General features: G+C 41.1%; 1 protein-coding gene across 6 annotated transcripts in view; it reads left to right on the plus strand.

The window, feature by feature from the left end:
* Positions 1-385: 385 nt before the first annotated feature.
* The window catches only part of rgs7a (regulator of G protein signaling 7a), a 59,990-nt gene continuing 41,280 nt past the window's right edge, over positions 386-19,095 (plus strand). For 4 of the 6 annotated variants that reach the window (XR_004763238.1, XM_035399513.1, XM_035399515.1 and 1 more), the window contains exons 1-2: positions 386-565; positions 1,341-1,468. Coding sequence is in view for 3 of the 6 variants with exons in the window: in XM_035399513.1 (XP_035255404.1) it covers positions 1,391-1,468 (78 nt within the window). In the remaining 3 variants the exon portion in view is untranslated. The other 2 variants (XR_004763240.1, XR_004763239.1) reach the window with 2 other exon arrangements.

Genomic DNA, 19,095 nt, shown 5'->3' on the forward strand with positions numbered 1-19,095 from the left:
ACTTTTCAGTCCTATCTTTGAATAAGAAGTTACTACTGTACAATTTTAGAAAGTCTTTGAGGTATGGTGCTCAAGGTATGGTATGTTAGCCAATCCTGCAAAAATCACATCACTAATACGTATGGATATCAAAAGAAGGTAGGTAAATGCTCTTATTTACTTGTTTGTGCAAAGTGCTATCATTCATTTTACAAAAAAAAAATACAAACTGATCACTGCAACCTTAGACTATTAATGTTTCACCTCTAGTTGGATTTTCCAATGCTCCTTGTTTAATGCCTTTGATGTCACTATAATTGCCTCAGCCTGTACAGTTGACGTTTAATTTTTGGCACGTGATTGGTCATAGGTAGAGGCGCGTTCACATAAAGCCGTGGTTGCCGCGCGCCTGTGCTCTCCAGCATCGTTCTGAAAGGAGAAGCGATGCCAAGTCTGCATCTAGTGCCAGATTTTCCCAATTTCCAATGAATTATCATCACATTCCTATGTTTGTCAGCTGACATTCTGTACAGAGTATTTCTTGTGAAGGAAACAGGATTTTATCCAGAGGTTGTGCGTGCCTAAGGTAAATGCAAAAGATCAATGTTTATTTACATTCTGCCTTGTATTTGCCTTGGATATAATGGATTGATCGAGCGCTGCAGAGCTTTCGTAGGCGCTGTCTCCGGTCCTGAAATTGCTAATGGTTTGTGCCTCACTGAACGAATTTAGAAGACTGTCGTTTGTAGATTGGAAATAATGATGACAGATATTAACTGAATTATTTATATGGCAGATGATTCGTCGAAGATTCCGTCACGTTGATATATAAAACGGCAAACCTCTTGGAAGATAACAAACCAGAAGGGAGTATTTATACAACTACTACGCTTCGAAATACGACATTCAGTTGTTATATTTGCCGTCATTTAGGCACGTGCATGGCTTTTATGATTTTAGGAGGCTTATGAGAAAAACGCGCTGAATTAATGTTCTTTTCAACACTACTGTTGTCGTAAGTTCCAGATAACACGTTATCGTCTTTGCTACCTTCCCGAATAGATGTAGCTGGGAAAGGTGTTTTTTTTTTTGCCATTGGAGTGTGCTATAACTTTAAGATAATAAGAAAAAGTGGGTTTCTGAAAAACAATGAATAAAGATTTATTAAATAGCATGGCTGTAATAATAATAATAATAATAATAATAATAATAATAATAATAATTATTATTATTATTATTAGATTTGAATGATTAATTGTAACCATTAAGTGGATCATTTATAACCTACCATTGCAAGTTTAAGCAGTCATAGTTATCCAGTGTTTAAAGGATTCTATTTTTTTTCTTTTTGCCCACTCCAGCCTCTCTCAGCCGTACTTGACTACATTGTGGCTGCTCAAAGTTTTGGACCATGGCGCAGACAAACAATTCTGGGCAAAGCACCAGTGGAGTAGCAGACGAATCCCCCAACATGCTTGTCTACAGAAAGGTGAGTCCAGCAGTTTTAGAGTTGTGAATACACTTGGCAAAAAATTATAATGCTATTTAAAACAACAAGAATAGCTATTGATCCATTACAGTATAATGCATTCGCTGAAGTTATTTGGCATGAGTCTTTTGGGGAAATTGAATTTAAAATAGGCAGTTTTTCTTGCTCTTGTCTGTGATTATTCACTAAGGCATAGATTAATAGGACCAGATTAATTGATTAACGGCATGGTTCTGAGGGGCTGATGTCCAAGGGCTTTTTCTGAACTAATGTGTCGTAGCCAGGTCTCCAAAGCCTGGCTGTGATGATGGTGATAGTCCTTGGGGTCATAATTTTAGCATAACCTTTAGCATTAGTGAAAAAAAAAATCTGAATAATTGTTTACCTTTATGCAAGGCCTTCTAGTGTTTCATTTGGCTGCATTTGTTGTCTTGGACATTCGGTCTGTTTCCATGAAGACTGATGTTTTGTGATCAGCTGGGGACTACTAGGTTGCTCACATCATTATCTTTGTGAACTGGGTGTGGTTTAAGTCCTCAGTGTGGTTTGGATCTGATTTCTGTGATCTGGGTCCCCATCTCTGGGATTTAGGTACTGATCTCTGTGGTTTGGGACCTGATATCTGTGATTTTGGTCCTGATTTCTGTAAACTGGGTGTGGTTTGAGTCCTTATCTCTGTAATTTGGCTGTGGTTTGGATCTGATCTGCGTGGTTTGAGTCCTGATCTCTGTGTTTTGGGTCCTGAGCTCTGTGATTTTGATGTGGTTTGGGTCCTGATCGTTGTGATCTGAATGTCGTTTGGATATTATCAGTCTGGGTTGGGTCCTGATCTCTGTGACTTAAATCCTGATCTCTGTGCTTTGGGTCCTGATCTCTTTGTTTTGGGTCCTGATCTCTGTGATTTGGGTGTGGTTTGGGTCCTGATCTCTTTGTTTTGGGTCCTGAGCTCTGTGATTTGGGTGTGGTTTGGGTCCTGAGCTCTGTGGTTTTGGGCATCCTATTGTGTGGGTTCTTGCCTCTGTGTGAGCTCCTGACTAACTCCTTATCTGAACGCTTTGGAACATGACAGCAGTGCTTCTTTAATGCCTGAAATCCTGACCTTTGCATTTTCACTGTTTCCACATTCATCTGACTGGATATTTAAAGAATAATCACTTTACAAAAATACATATTTGACCACCTCCGATAATATGATGAATATTGAAATCTGTTAAAAAGGGGCAGAAGTATCATGCGTAAATTGAGCTGAATTATTATTGAGGTATTGTTAGCCAGTTCCTGCCTTTAAGTCTCCAGCGATGACTGAATTGGATGGTAAAGGGGAACTCAGGCCATGTCATTGGCTCAGAAATGGAGAGATAAAGATACACATAAGAACAGGCTTCTTCTAAGGGCAAAGGATGTAGGAGGGGGTAATTATTTCAATGAGTGATAGTAGGTGGTTTTGCAGGCGCTAACCTTCAATCTTTACTTTAGAAGGAATTTTACAGCTTGCTAGGCCAGCTTGCATGCCTTTTCAGCAGTTTCTTTTAGTCGTAGTACAAACTCTGTGCTGTTTTCATCAGAAGGCTTCTACACCACAGGGGTCTCAGAGATGGTTTCAGACAGAAATAATATTTCCTTCGCAGGGCACACACACACGCACGCACACACACACACACACGCAAACACACAGGTTTCCTGAGAGTAGGCTTGCGGGAACCAAAATCCATGGCTCCCTAATGACCTCCACAGCAGATTCAAAGCTGGTAATGAACAGCTGTTAAAGTGCATCATCAGAGGGACAGAGCTGAACGGTCCCTTCCTGCGGGCCACAGAGTCACTTCCTGTGAGATGGATGGTCTTCTCGCTGGGGTTCAGTGAAATTACATGTGTGTGATGTGAAAAGCGCCTTTCCTGCGTATCCATAAAGTCAATTAGATGACTGTCCCCCGCTTCCCACTTCCCTCCTTCCTTTGAACTATATTCAGCTCTTTCCATGTGATTGGCTGTGGCAGCAGAGGAGGTGGTGTTCCGATGATGCTTGTAATGCGAGCAGCAGATTTACATAAGTTTTAACATGGCAGATTATTTCAAATGTCTGTTTACTTATGACTCAATAGCATTTTTCAGGGATATAAACAGTCATAAAATGCAGTGACAACTAATATATTCCGGAGAACCTTATATATTTCCTGCATGTAAATACGGGACTCACAGTTTTGTGAGTTTCCCAATTTATTTTCAGGTGTTATAGCTGTGCATAGAAGAATTTACCTCAATATTGTAACACTGCGGCCGGGAATGTGGACTGTGGGACTGAGGGAGAGGTTGGAGGGTTGGTGGAGAAGGCAATGTGTTGTTGTTTGTGGATTAATGAGGGAGATGTTGCTGTAAGGGTAAGTGACTATTACTTCTGTGAGTGGGTCACTTTGAGATTGGGGACTGTGTTGCAGGGGGTAAGATTTTAGGGGGCGAACCAGACTAAATGTATGTATGATCATATTAGGTACCCGGGTTAAGCATATTTTCTAATCAAATAAATCAATGAAATATTTGTGAATTCACGCTTGTAGTATTGCGCTCAAAATTCTCAAGGACCTACTTTTAGAATCGAATTGAAAGTGAAAGTACTGAACATGTTGAAAGTGCACAGGGAAATATAGCATGTTGCTTCCGGTGAAGTCATTGCAAGTTTATTTGGCTGGAGAGTAAATGTGGCCCGAGCTTCTTCACGCAATTGTGAATAAAGCTCTGTATGTAGGCCAGATGATGCAAGAGGCTGCTGAATTTTTCATGCGGGCCAAAAAAAGCCCATGATGCACTCAGCAGGCCCAGGAAACTCCGCCTCCAGTTAGCGAGGGCCAAATGGCGTCGGCAGTGACGGAGCGGTAATTCATCCCTCCCCTGACGTTCGTTAATCCCCTCATCACAGGAACTCCAAAGCCGCCACGCTGTGGGCCTCCTTCTGCCGCTTCCTGCCTGAAAGCAGCAGCTCCGGGGTACGAGCGGGGTTTCACCCTTTCTGTCTTTGTGCAGTTAAACCTGGTGAAGCCCCAGCGCCCACTGTTCTCCCCAGCTTTGATCACCCAGAGCGACGTAGGAAAGAAACGTGTCGTAATTGGACAGATTTATGTTATACGCTTACTTATTTTATTCTACGATTCAGATGATTTTTTCTCTGAAATTTTGAATGTGCTTCATGTGTTTTGGGCTATCAGACAACAGCCCAGCTGTCGTGAGACATTTGAAGAACACCAGAGAACATTCCAGTTGGATTCCCATTCAGCTGAGAGACTGTGTAACGATGGCAGTCTTCAGCTTTGTTTATTATCCCAAACAAGCTACTTTATGTCAAAGTCTCAGGAAAACATTCCAGTATGTTGCTTGGAAACTTGTTTTTACCTGTAACATCCCTCAATGGCCAGAATTTAATCATAGAAAAAACATTGCAGAGTGTACGTGTCATAACATTTTCCTGATTTTTTAATGTCAGTATTGAAATTCCAGCTTCATTAAACATTGCTAACATACCCCATGAAATGAAAATGCATGACAATCTGCAACTGAATTTAATTTAAAAAAAAAATTGGAATACCAAACTGAACAATGGCAAAACCATTCTTGCAATTCTCTAGCTGAGTGAATATTTTTAAGCGGCGTCCAAGAACCCTGAAAACATATGCAGTATACTGTATGACCAAAAGTATCTGGACATCCCTTGGTCTGGGGCTGTTTTTCATGCTTTGGGCTAGTGCCCTTAGTTCAAGTGAAGGCAAATCTTAATGCAACGACATTCTAGACGATTCTGTGCTTCCAACTTTGTGGCAACAGTTTGGGGAGTGGCAAAAACCCCATCTTGATCAGTAAAACCACAAGAGATAAGAAAAGAAATGCCAAGGCAGTCCCCTTCCCCAGATGACACATATTTTATAATCCAATATATGTCAACAATATGTCCCAATAAGTCAAACAACTACTAATGCTACAGTGATGGTATTGGTATATTTTTCTCTGAGCCATAAGATATCTATCTGGTCATAGGCTAAAAAAAGTCATTATTTCATTATGCATTATTTCCATTGAACTGACAGCATTTTCAGGAGCACTTGAAAATGTGTACATACATTGAACTTCAACTGTGAAAAGGGTCATTTTTCTAAAAAAGCTACTTACCTAACAAACTGTGAAAAAGTTATCTCAATTACATTGATTGATTACCAACCTGAATGGAATTAGCTTCTGAAAGTGGAAAAGATATACACATTATTCAAATTTGGAGTGGTTTGGTGCCATTTGAGGTTTAGGGGACATTTGGGCCCATCTTTGAAAAAATGTGTCTCATTTTATGGCTTTGTTCAGTCCACTCTAAACTTTTATCCAGGCGTTGTTATACATCCATACGACTGGAAAAATAAATCTGGTTTCCTCCACTATTAGAAGAACATATAATCACAAGTGAATTAAAGAAAATACAAAACAATTTTTGGATATCTTTGTTGTTTTACATGCAAGCAACAGGGATTTAGTCATTTTGGTACAAATGTGCATATTTCAAGCAGCGTAATTTTGGAGATAATGTGGTTTATTTAAGACAGGGGGGATTCTTACAAAAGCTCAGGCTTTTAAGTGGGGTTTAAGGGGTTAATTTAAAAATGAACATCTGGTCAGATGTAAGCTGTTCATGCAGTGTGGTTAATTAAAAGGTTGTGTATACATCCGATCTGCTGCCTCTGGAACAGTCCACTGTCGGTGTTCTGTTACCATTGACAGCTGCTCTCATGCATATTTGCCCCTGGGGCAGGTTCTGTTACCCCTGCCTTGTCAGCTTAATCCACACAAAGGACACAATGCCACATGTGACTAGCAGTGCTCTATAGCTATTTTCTGGGCTTCAGATTTTTTCAAATATTTGTGCATAAGCCCCCAATGTGTTCCACATGCTATTCCTAGCACAAGGTGTTTGGACATAATTTATTGTATGTGTACACAAATTAGATGTCATTTTAAAATATGAGCCATTGCTCACTGTCCTGTCACTATGGTAAGGTATGCTGACTCCATGCGCAGATACCCTTTGATATAGTCACAGTTGCTATTTGGCGCATCTGAATAATACTTTTTTCTCTTCTCATCGATGTTAGGGCAGGGAGTAAGACTATTGCAGGCAACATTGGGCCCTGGGGCTACCTGATAAACAGCTCTAGTGTTCAGTATTTCTGAACAGTAAGAAAAATACAGCATTGACTAGAAAGGACAGTTCATTAAGTTGAACATTCAGATACATGAGCCAGAAAGAGAAACTGGCCATCAACACATTTTTGTGTTTGTACTGGTGTAGGTAGCTCGACATGCATTTGCTGTAAATATTCATATAATTGGTATACTCAACACAACACATCCAGGCTCCAACATGTGCCAAACAAACACTGCTCTTTCATGAAAGGAAGAGCGGAGAGATTTTCCCACACAGCTGTGGCCAAATTCCAAATGTGGATTTGTGAGAGGCGTTTTGCCAGAATATGGTTTCGGGAAAATTGTAATCTAAGCAGAATGGACATTCAATCAAATACTACCGGGATACATAGAACGGTTATTCTTCTGACTGAGAATTAAACAAAAATACAAAAGTGGCGTAAGTTGGATCAAACAATTTAATCAGCTGGTAATAGGAAAACACCCCCCCCTCTCAAATTCAGATGCTCTTTCAGTGCCAAAGGAAGGGCATTCTTCTGGGGAGAACAACATCGGCAGTGATCCTACTCAGTGTGTACAGATCGCTGCCATATTACAGGATTTATTTTATGTGATAAAAAGCACACTGGGATTTTCTAAGCATATCACCACAACCTACAGATATCAAATACTGACCTGCAATAAATAATAGAAAAATAAAAAATAGAAAATGCTCTGACAAAGAAGTTGATGTCTAAAAAACACCAGCATCTTTTGGTTCAATAAACTGTTTGGAGCCCAAGTGAGTTGTCGGCCAAAAACACTTCTTTCAGTATGTTTAATTATTATTCAAATTGGAGGATTAAAGGGGTGGCAATCTGGCAGAGTGACAGGGACACACAAACAGACACACACACACACATACACACACACTACCCAGAAATAACCCGCCTGCTTCACAGTGAGAGTGAGGGTGCAGTATGACGCTGCAGTGAAATATAAGCTTCATTTAAGCCGTGGAAGTTTTTGTTCTCGCTATAGGGAGGATTACCAGGCCAAGCCGCAGGATTTCTGAGTGTTTCAAATGAACAGACAGCCAGATATTTAAGCACTTCAGCTCACAGAGAGCCACGTGTTTCTATAACGGCATTTTGATTGACAGACAGCACAGAGTTTGAGTGGAACATCTCCGAACACTGTTCGTTGTACTTCAGTGAGGACACTGAGCAGGCTTTCCCAATGAACCGTAAAATTCAAACTAAAATAACTTTTGAGGACTGATGCCTAAGAGGCATTCGTTTCTGTTTACTGGACAGTGGAATTAGTTCCTTAGCAATGTTAATGTTTGCATTCAGGCATATCGTCAGCAGCATTAAGCAATTAAACAAATAACAAATTTTTTTCATATATGCCTGTGTCAAATCATCCATAAAATCATAAGCAAAATCCTCGGTAGTTTTAAAAGCATGGCACCAGCTTTTTAAATTAGCAACAAGAATTTGCTTGTATGTAATGATAAAAGGGTATGTTTTGTAGATCTCGTAAAATGTTTTCAGATAGAATGCTTTTTCTTCTGGACTAACCAATAAAAAGTGCTGTTTTGTCTTGGAAATTGTTAAACTCTGCGTTTATTCACCCTGGTTGGCCAGTAGATAGTCCCACCCATATCAACACCCCCACCCCCCCACACACACATACTCTCACACACACACATACACACTCACACACGCTTGCACACCCACACCTACACTGTACATGAGCAAGATACAATAATGCATCACACTTATCATTTCTATTATGTCATAACTTTGCTAAACTGCATTACCCATAATTACGCAGCTTCTATCATTTCAGGAGCACAGTGATACTGGCAGTTATTTCTGGGACTCTGTCTATCATCACCACAGGATAAAGTGGGTCTTTAATTTCATAATTTCAGTACATTTATTCTTCTTCTTCTTCTTCTTCTTCTTCTTATTCGTAATAGTAGTATTATAATTAATAATCATGTATTTATTTAGTTTAGTTTAGTAAAATAATTGCTTGAGTATTTAGCACATTTAGATTTCATATAGACAGTTGTTTTCATGTATTAATTTATTAACTCTCTCTGGCCAATATGCTAAAGAGGCTAAAGATGCTAAATGAAGGGCCAACCCTTTAACTGCACAAAGAAGTGAAAAGCAAGTGAAATTCTCCCTGCTGTTCCACTGAAGTCTGCATTCTCCAGCACTGTGCACTTATTGCACTGCAAGCAAAAACTGCTTTGTGATATCAGCCAGCATTACATGTATTTCCTGATAATCTGAAGGGCTGTGCAGTACAGAACCTGAGAATACTCCAGAGATGCCCTGAGGGCCTGGCTCTGGTAGCCCTGATTAATAGGATTCACCTCTCTTCCATCAGAGGACCCATCAAGGCACCATTAAAAAGCCTGCCTGTTTGAATGTACTGCATTAAAAAGCCTGACTGTTTGAATGTACTGCATTAAAAAGCCTGCCTGTTTGAATGTACTGCATTAAAAAGCCTGCCTGTTTGAATGCACTGCATTAAAAAGTCTGACTGTTTGAATGCACTGCATTAAAAAGCTGGACTGTTTGAATGTCAGAGCTGGTAGCGGTGGGCAGGCTGGGCTACTGGTGGTAAGGGCTCTGTATGCAAGTGCAAGGTCAGTGCTCACTAATAAAAGGCTGCTGGTTTTGCTCCTGGTGCTGCTCTCCATTTATTTGTAGATCTGTGGTCACTATTGTGCAGTAATATGTGACCTGCAAAGGCAGTGAACCATTTGACCTATCACATATTTACTGGATATTTTGTGTTGAGGATTGCTAAAGTCTTTAGCGTGTATGCGGCTCCATACTTATATAACATGTCTCCCCACACAAAACAGGGTTTTAATAGCTGTGCTTTAATAATGAAGACCACCATACAGTACATATTGCTTTAGAGTATTTGGCTGGAGGAGCCATCAAGTGGGATGAAGGAATGGGGTCAACAGAGAATGCTCTTCCACAGGAAGTAACGGCGCACTGGCATTACACCATTCACACAGTTTCTGGTCTCCGTGGGCACATGCAGTACGTACAAGGGAATACTTTCTCACCTCTGACACAGTCCCGCAGATCAGCCATAGGGTTGTAGTGACAGGGCACGTATCTCAGCCTCTCAAGTGCAGCCATTATAATAATAAATGCGGCAGTTAGGAGTGGCCCCAGCGGTGTATACAAGGGGCTAAGCCGCACACCAGAGCGCTCACGGCTGCCCTCCATCCGTCCTGCTCTGGGCAGTGTGTGTACTTCTACGTGCACCTGTGTGTGAGTGTGTGTCTATGTTTGTGTGTGTATGTGTGCATCGAGTAGTTTCAAGGTCTAAGACACCCCTGACATTTAAAAAAAATTGAGGCCTTTTCTTGTTCAACTGCAGTGTGAAATAAAGAAAGAAAATGTGTGCGTGTCCATCCATGTGTACCTGTGTGTGTGCACGTTTGTGTGAAGCAACATGCCTCACATGTGCTTCTTTGAATTTTCAAAAATGTATTTGAGACAATAAATGCGTCCCAAGGCTGTTTGGGGAGTGTTCTCATCATAATGTTACCTCACAGCCAAACTACAATATAATCATGTTTCCTCATAACCAAACTATAGTCTAACCATAATTTTCCGCATCATTCTTCAACCATTTTGTGTTAACTGGGAATACAGAGCAACAGATAGGATGTTTATGGATTGTCATTAAGACCCATACTGACGATCTCACTGAATGTATGGAATGTTATGGCCAATGTTCAATGAGGATTCAGATTATAAATACTCTTCTGTTCAATTATAAATAATGTGTGAAATCTGCAGAATAAAATTCAATGAGATTCATTTTTTTTAAAAAGGTATCACAAGCATGTGCTCATTTTAGTCATACGTATACTTTGAATTTGTTAAAGGATGACATGACATCACATAATGTTCACCTTATTCTTAATAACTGTGCCATTTTCAATGATGAGTCAAATAAGCCACTTTGTCTAAAGACCACTTTACATAAAACAAATCTGCTTTGACTCACAAAGAGTTTGATGGTTTGAGGCTTGACAAGCATGTTACAGAGAAGTGTAGTTCACTGAGTGCTGTTGCCATGGGAATACAATCCCAGTATGCTCCATTCTTCATAATTCATATTGTAGCATAAAACACAACTCTTCCCAAAAGTGCAGTCAGGAGATCTGTTACAATAGTCTGTTAATACTCCAAGAAGACTCTACAAATACTCCACCGCTTTGATGAATTTATTTATGCATATAACCTTTCAGTATATTCATTGAGCTTTTTTTTCAAAATGGACTTTCCAGACCTCTGGAATTACTGATGTTTTAATTATGTTAGAATTTTTATAGTTGCCAGTCATCATATTTTGTGAAGAAAAGGCTGACAGAAAGAAGGTTTTAGAACACAAACTCCCTTAAGTTCAAAATGGTGCTGTATATTTAAATCAAGACAATCACTGATAAAATTCTGGTGCATTTTGGAACGCTTTCTATCATCAGAGCATCCAGAGCGACAGTTCAGAGAGAAAAGACTAGAGCTTTCATTGAGGAATCATGCAGAAATTCAGTTACTATGTGAATTGATTCAGGAGTTGTCAGCCAGATGATTGCTGTTGATTTTTCAGCCCAGAGCACAACATTATTTCAGCCTTGATTTTGCCATCGGTGACATGTCCATGATTTGTCTTTGTCCAGTTTGCTCCAGAACTATAGACCTAATTTACTAAGACCTTTAGTAAATGCCTAATGACGTGTCATGGTATTTGTTTTGCAGCAATAATTGGTTGTGTTATTGGTTTTGCATGTTTTGAGAGGTCTTTCACATGCTAAGGCTCTCAGTAAATCAGGCCCTAAGATAGTGTGTGTCCATATTTCACAGGCTGCGTTATTGTATCTCAAAGGATCTATGGACCAATTTTGTGCTAGACATGGTTTTCGGACGTGAAAGAAAATGTTCAGCGGTAATTTTTAGTGTTGGGCTGTTTGACAGGCCACAAAGGAGGGATATTTCAGTATTTGCTGCTGTATTGATGAAGGAATGCTGGATTTCTGTCTTACAGTAATATAATTTCTGTGTCCAGCTCTCCATTTCTGGTAAATAAAAATCCCTTCAGTTTGACTAATTTACAGTAATAATAATAAAAAAGGTGTGTAGAGTTCCCCTCCTCCCCTGTCACACATGGAGGAGAATGCAGGCACAGGCTGCAATGTTTCAGGGAAGAACAGTGAAGAAGAAAAAAAGCCTTATTAAACAAACGCTACACATAGCAGCTGTGACAGAAACAAAGAGGAGTTCTATAATCGTATTAACACAGAATCATGGGAAATCAGCTTTCTTTTTTGGAGACAGTTGCACGGAATCATAGCAGTGCATGCGTAGGGATGCCTGGGATTTCGATCTGGCCCCTTGTTGCCTTGAGTGCTGCCTCCTGGCACCAGTTTAATAGGGAAACACAGTCACCAGGCTGCAGGCTGCTCACACTAGAAAGACGTGCACGGGCAACAGCCAGGCAGCAGAAATCTACAGCACTGCAGCAAGATGGTATCCCCTAACCAATCATTAGCACTGTAGTATATTGCAACTGTACAATAACTACCCGGAGATGACAAAGTCTGAGATTAATGAAAATCATAACCCTGATGGGAGGAAACTGAGGAATAAGAATACCCAGTCTGCTCTGCTCCGCAACACAGGAGGGGGAAGAGTCTGTCTGCTGGGGTAAATAGAGATTCTCATTTGATTTATTTGCACATGAGAAAAGGTTAAAAAAATATATGTTAAATGGTTCTGAAATACTAATAAATTTGCAAGTGAGGTAAAGGAAACCTCATGGGATTTATAAGGAGACTACAATATAACAAAATAAATGTAAGTATCCAAAAGAAGGGTAAATGAGCACAAAGAAGGTAGACTATTTTCTGGAGAGTGAACGTAGACCCAGAGAAGGTTTGGGTGTGTGAGGCAGCAGTAATGGTGGGGACACTGCACTGGAGCTGGACTCAGGTAGAGGTAAGAGCAGGCTGAGTGATGATCACTAGGCTGTGGTCACCCCAGCCTGTCCATACAATTTAGTTTGCTGTATACAGGTTCAATTTTAGAACCAACATTATATTCAACGGTACAAAACACTTGTGAAACGCTCAAAGGCATTATTCTATGAACACATAGATTTACATGCTTTAAGAGAGTTAAGAACTGAGCATGCTTTAATACAGAAAACCAGTCATATTAATGATTTTACCAGTTCACACACAGCAAATTTACGGTCCATCTCCACAAATGCATTGGTAATTTACGTGAACACGGCACACTTCACCTTTTGCTCCCAAAGATGTTTTCTTTTTGGAATAGAAAGGGCTAATCGGGATGGGCACAAGGGCTAAGAGGAGAGCACTTCAAAGGGAACGGGGGAGAGTCTGCCTGCCTGTGCCGTGCCAGCGAGGCAGCCTATCAGGAGGAAGAGAGGGCTCGTCTGAGTGACAGGCCGTCAGGAGCGTCTCTCACCTTGGAGTTCTCTCCTCGGCAGGGCTGTCTGACTGCTGCCCAGACCTCAGCCTCATTCTCACCCCCCGTGTGATTAGCACTTACCAGGAAGACAGCTGTTCCCAGAAGGCTAAAGGATCAAAGCCTTTTCTGTAAGGATGAATGTGTATCAATCGGAGCAAGCCACTGCATTAGACTTGCATTAGCACCGCAGCTTGGTATCATCCATGTGTAGCAACACGGGAAAGCAGATCATGCGTACGCTGCAATACGAAGGTTATTAAGATTTTGCATTTCATAAAGATTTTGTGGTTTATATTTATTGGCCTTGATTTTGTCTGTTGGTGGCATATGGCAGAATAAATAAATGTGGCATTTTGTCTTTTATTACTGTAAATGCATGCATTCTCTCTGTCTAGAGGCTGTTGTTAAAATGCTTGTTATTACACACCATCCCAAGAAAAGAAAAAAAACAGGAAGATCTTAAATGGTGGATAGATACCCAAAGCTCAGCTGTATCAGTCACAGCCACTTAGGACGGTGACACAGCTTAAATGCCTGATTTGAAGCTTATAATTATGTAACCCAGCTGTGCAGGACTTCTAAGAATGGCTGTTGATAAGAACACTGCTGCAGCTGAGTTTGACTGAAAACTGGGGATCAATATTTGAAGTGAGTTTGGAACAGAGAGCCAGAAGTGTGAGACAGAGCAGAACCGAGAGCCAGGGACTGTGGGCGAGGCAGGACTGCACTCAGCCAAGCCCGTTAAGTACAGTACAGCCAGGGGCTGGCTATGTCAAACCTGCCCCTCACAGATACGCAAAATCTACATCTGCCTCAGATACACCGAGAGGAGCCTGCAAATTGAAAGCCACCAGGATTTCTGCAGGTTTGCAGAGTCTTCAAAAAGACAGTGTATCGAAAATTCCCATAATGCTGTTCCATTTGATATCACAGCTTTCAATGTTATAGTATGCAGTGTTATATGTATTTATGAAATATTTGTCTTTACTAAAACAACTATTGTCATTGATCAATACCTGATCTATAAGGGCTATTTGGTAATTAAACAGCTGTACCACAATTTACACTGCTTCTGCCGAAGGGCATAAGCGAAGTAGGTGTGGGTTTAGTTAGCACTTTGACCTCTTGGGAAAGCTACGTTGCTGCTGAAAGGGCCAGGAGGAAGTGATTTTCCCTCTGGTCAAATAAACCCCTATGTCCCAGTGATGTGATGGGGACACTGTCCTGTAGGAGATGTCGTCGTTTGGATGTTAAACTGAGGTCTTGATTCACTGTGGTCATTAAAGACCCCACAATACTTATAGCAAAGACTAGGGTGTTCCCTGGTCTCCTGGCTAAATTTTCAGCCTGGTTCTCTCAACCTGCCACCCAACCATTACCCAGTGTAGTTGGCTAAAAACTGTTCTGACACAAAATGGTGCATCACTCAGGTGGTGGTGGTTGAGGAGAGTTTCCCCATAATCACAGCAAAGCACTTTTAGTTTGAAGAAAAGAGCTACAGTATATAAATGCAAAGCATTATTATCATTAAGCTATTCTTAATTACAAAACATTAAAGTTACTGGAAAAATCACATTTCCCAAGAGAATAGGCTATGATGAAGATATTAGACGGCTCTGCAGAAATACTTACAGCTGATGATCTGCCGGCACTTCAGACACGCATCAGAAAGGAACAATGATTCATCTGGACATTTTGCGCATCTCTGATCAAACTGTGTACGTTTATGTGCAGTAGGAGATGCTTCGATTATCAATGCTGACTGTACCAAGAACTGCAAAGGGAGCAAATGCAGACCTGGGAGTGATTTACTGGCTAATGGGACAGATTCACGTGGGCTACATAATAATTTCAATTCTTGCGAAAGATGAAAGCGTTTTAAATGCGCATGAACATCATCTGTGCATGTAGGCCGTTAAACCATTCTGTGCTGTACGATCTGATCAGCTCTGTCGTTGTGTGTGGCTTCACTTATACATTTATAGTAAAGGGGTCGATGCAGACAGACAGAGTTTATGCAGTGCATTGGACTTAGCCTGAACCCAATAACACAAAAGCATAAGAAAAAATAAGCAATGGAGGAGAGCAGGCCATTGATCCCAACTAGTCCCTCTGTTTACCTAAAAGACTAATGGACAGGAACCAACAGGCTAATGGAGGGAAAGTGAATCCGACTATGGCTAGAGCTACAATGAGCATACACGCAATGAATGGGTCACTTTAGTAAGTCACGGGTAAAATATGGCCTACTGGGAGCTAATAAACCCTCACTCTCCTGTCCCTACAGTAGTATTCTCCTTATTATAAACACACCTGTTAGCCATGCACTTTCCTAAGCCTACCTCAGTCACAGCTATCAACATATAACATTGTCATTACATATGCACCAGAATTATGTGAGTTATGCTCAAGGGTTATGAAGATATGTGCCATAGTCTTGCGCTTGATTATATGGTGCTGTTGCACATGTTGATGTTCAGCTGAAATGGAGCCTGGGAAAAATGTGATGGGCAGTTTTTATTTCCCATACCAAGAGCTGGATGTCTGTTGGGAGGGTGGACTGATGAAACCACGGTAGGCAAACAGTCACTGGCTGTGAAACAGAATCTTCTGAAGCACTGATGACAGCTTAGTCACAGTGCCCACAGTCTCCCAGCAAGAGCATAATGGAGGGGATGAACAAGCACTTTCACACAGAATCAGCTGAACACTACAGACTGCACACTCTGTCCCTCCCAACAGGGCTGCACTAAAGATGCTGTCTGTTTCACAGATTAGTGTGTGCAAAAGTCCAACATGGACACTGACATCACACCCTGGAGTCAGGCTGAGAGTTTGATTGGTTGCCAAGTGAGAGGCCTGAGTGTGTGTCCAATAGGGAGTTGCATGTGATGGCAAAGATCTCAGCTGCCTGCTCGGCTCTGCCTTCTTCCCCTTGCCACATACAAATAGGTAAAAAAAAAAAAATATAAATTATGCCATTTAAGTGGCTCCCAAGTGGTTCCTATGTGTGGTGGAAGGGATGGAAGCAATGCATATAAAGGAAATAGCTTTGTATCATATACCTTCCTTTTATAGATACACCAGTCAAACTGAAGCGCTGTGCTCTGCCCATGTCAGCTGCATCCATTCTGCAGTTTGGCAGCAGAGTGAAGAGGATGCACAGGCTGCCTGCATGCATATCAGATCATGCACAGGCAGGTGTGCAAACTACCGATACATATCGGAGCATGCACAGGCAGGTGTGCAACCTGCTGATACATATTGCAGCATGCACAGGCAGGTGTGCAGCCTGCTGATACATATCGGAGCATGCACAGGCAGGTGTGCAAACTACTGATACATATCGGAGCATGCACAGGCAGGTGTGCAAACTACTGATACATATCGGAGCATGCACAGGCAGGTGTGCAACCTGCTGATACATATCGCAGCATGCACAGGCAGGTGTGCAAACTGCTGATACACATGGGTGCATGCATGTGCAGGGGTGCAATCTGCCGATGCACATGCGAGCATGCATGTGCAGGGGTGCAACCTGCTGATACATATCGGAGCATGCATGTGCAGGAGTGCAACCTGCCGATACATATTGGAGCATGCATGTGCAGGTGTGCAGCCTACCAAATTGGCAGCGGACATTGCGTCTTTGGGCAGGGCATACACATTAAAACAGAGGATTGAAATGGGCAACCCCCATCAATAATGAGAGAAATGAAATGAAAGAAAGAAAGAAAGAAAGAGAGAGACTTAAGAGAGAAAGCACACAACACCATGCTTAATTTCAGAGCTCCAGCTGATGCCAGCCACTCCCTTAGGAATCAAATCTGAATCCAACGACCCTCACGCCTGAGAAAAGTCTGTCAGACTTCTCCTCCGATTCACATCGGAGATGAGAATGCCCTGGAGTGTCACACAGGGCTCCCTCAGAGTCACACCTCTGCAGCTTCACCTCTCAGCCACAGTGTGATTGGAACCACTGCTGCTGTTTTTTAGCGATGTTTCCCAGGGCTGGACTCTGCCTTTGTTTCTACATGCTGGATATGTTGCCCCTCAGGGCAACCATACTGCACAGTGCAACTGGGAGGTTTATGTTAAAAGACTGGGCCAAAGACCTTAAGCTAATGCACGCAATAGGTGTCATTCAAACATGTAAAAATGTATAAGCATGACTGAGAGGGTATACTTTGAGACACTCGTGCTATTGAAGAGAGTATCATTAAATTCAGAGAAAACAGGGCTGAATATTTAACAATGGTTGTACTAGTCCATGGGATGCTGCGTCTTTGGAACACAGGGCATTTCAAAATTTGTGTTTTACACTAATTCACTCGAGTACTGATAAAAAAAAAAAACTATTTTTGTCATAATATGTCAACAATAATAACACAACAAATATATGTAATTCATAATTTTATTATGACAATTGTAAGAGAAAGGGGATGAAATAGCAATATTATAGTGCATATAGTATATATGGTAATAAATTACAGATAATGTTTTGGCGTTCTGCTAAAAATAAATTTTTGCCATACAAGCAAATAATATTTTCAAAAAAATCCTAGGAGCAATTTCTGTTTTAGTGTACTCATGTTGTGCAAGCTAGCTAGAGCGTGACATCTCTTTGAATCTCACAGTGCTTCCAATTAAATGGTCTCATGCGCAGCAGTGGGAAACAATTGAAATGACATGCACAACTGTAGCCAGCACAGGAACCAGTACTTGAAGTTTAAAAAAGAAAAAATCAAAGGGAAGTTATCCGGGTGCTATAGCCTACAGCCTACCAGTGAAGCATTGATAGGCTAGTGCATTAAGGCTACTGACTTAATTTGGTCCCTCACGGAAATAAAGAACATGTTTTTTTGTGCCTTTAACAGAACCTTGTAAGAAATAGAGCACGCTCAAAATGTGTTACTAAAATAATACTGTCACCGTGTGTCTCTAAACTTTGTTTTGGTACAATGTGTTGATTCCTCTAAAGTTTGTTTTGGCACAATATGTTGTACCTTGCGATGTTCTAGTATTTGATGAGTGCCTGTTGTCACTGATGTTACTGTAATGGAGGATGGAGAGCTGGACCATCAACACTGTTGACAGGGGCTGGCTGTCAAACGTTTGAAAAGGATGAGAATCGTGAACCCAGTGCATTCCAGAACCTGTAGGCTATACATTGTCACACTTTGTTTCTCCCAGAATTTGGCAACAGGCTACTGTTAAAATGCATAGACCCATACAAATAACACTGTAGGCTACATTAAATCTTGCATTTATATTTCATCTATATTTCATCATTTCATCTTTGTAGTTCATCTGTTTAAGCCTTTCACTTTTAAACATACGCCACTGGAAACTCATTATTGTTATTTAGATTTTGTGTGGTTAATATAATTGCACTTTTTATGTGCAGACCAACTTCCCAGACAGAAAAAACCTGTTACTGCCCAAAATGATAAAAATTGTTTGCTGTCAATCATCATCTGTGAAGTGGCAATTGATGTTGATTATTGGGGATGGGCAATTTGGAAACTGAATGACAAACAGGTTCTACTGACCTCTTGCTGAGGGATGGCTGAATTTCAGATGAGAAAACCATAAAATCTTTTATGAGCAGTGAAATCAGACATCAGGGGTAGGAGGTAAATGGTGGGTAGAAGCCGAGAGGGGACGGATGGGCTGACGGAATCACATTGATTCTCATGCGCATTATTTTTTTGTGGACCTCATCAACCCTACAAATGTCAAATGAGGATAAATGTTGGCATTTAAAGGTTGAATGTGTAAGATTCAAAGCACATGTAATACTGCAGAATATGCAGGATGTAGGAGGTCCGCTGGGGCAGAATAATGTAGGAAGGAGCCCTGCGGACACTGGAGGGGCCCCCAGCATTACAAAGGGGGAAGAAGGCATGTTCTTAAGGATGACTGTTA

The sequence above is a fragment of the Anguilla anguilla genome, chromosome 18, assembly GCF_013347855.1.
Source record: "Anguilla anguilla isolate fAngAng1 chromosome 18, fAngAng1.pri, whole genome shotgun sequence".
Taxonomy (NCBI): domain Eukaryota; kingdom Metazoa; phylum Chordata; class Actinopteri; order Anguilliformes; family Anguillidae; genus Anguilla; species Anguilla anguilla.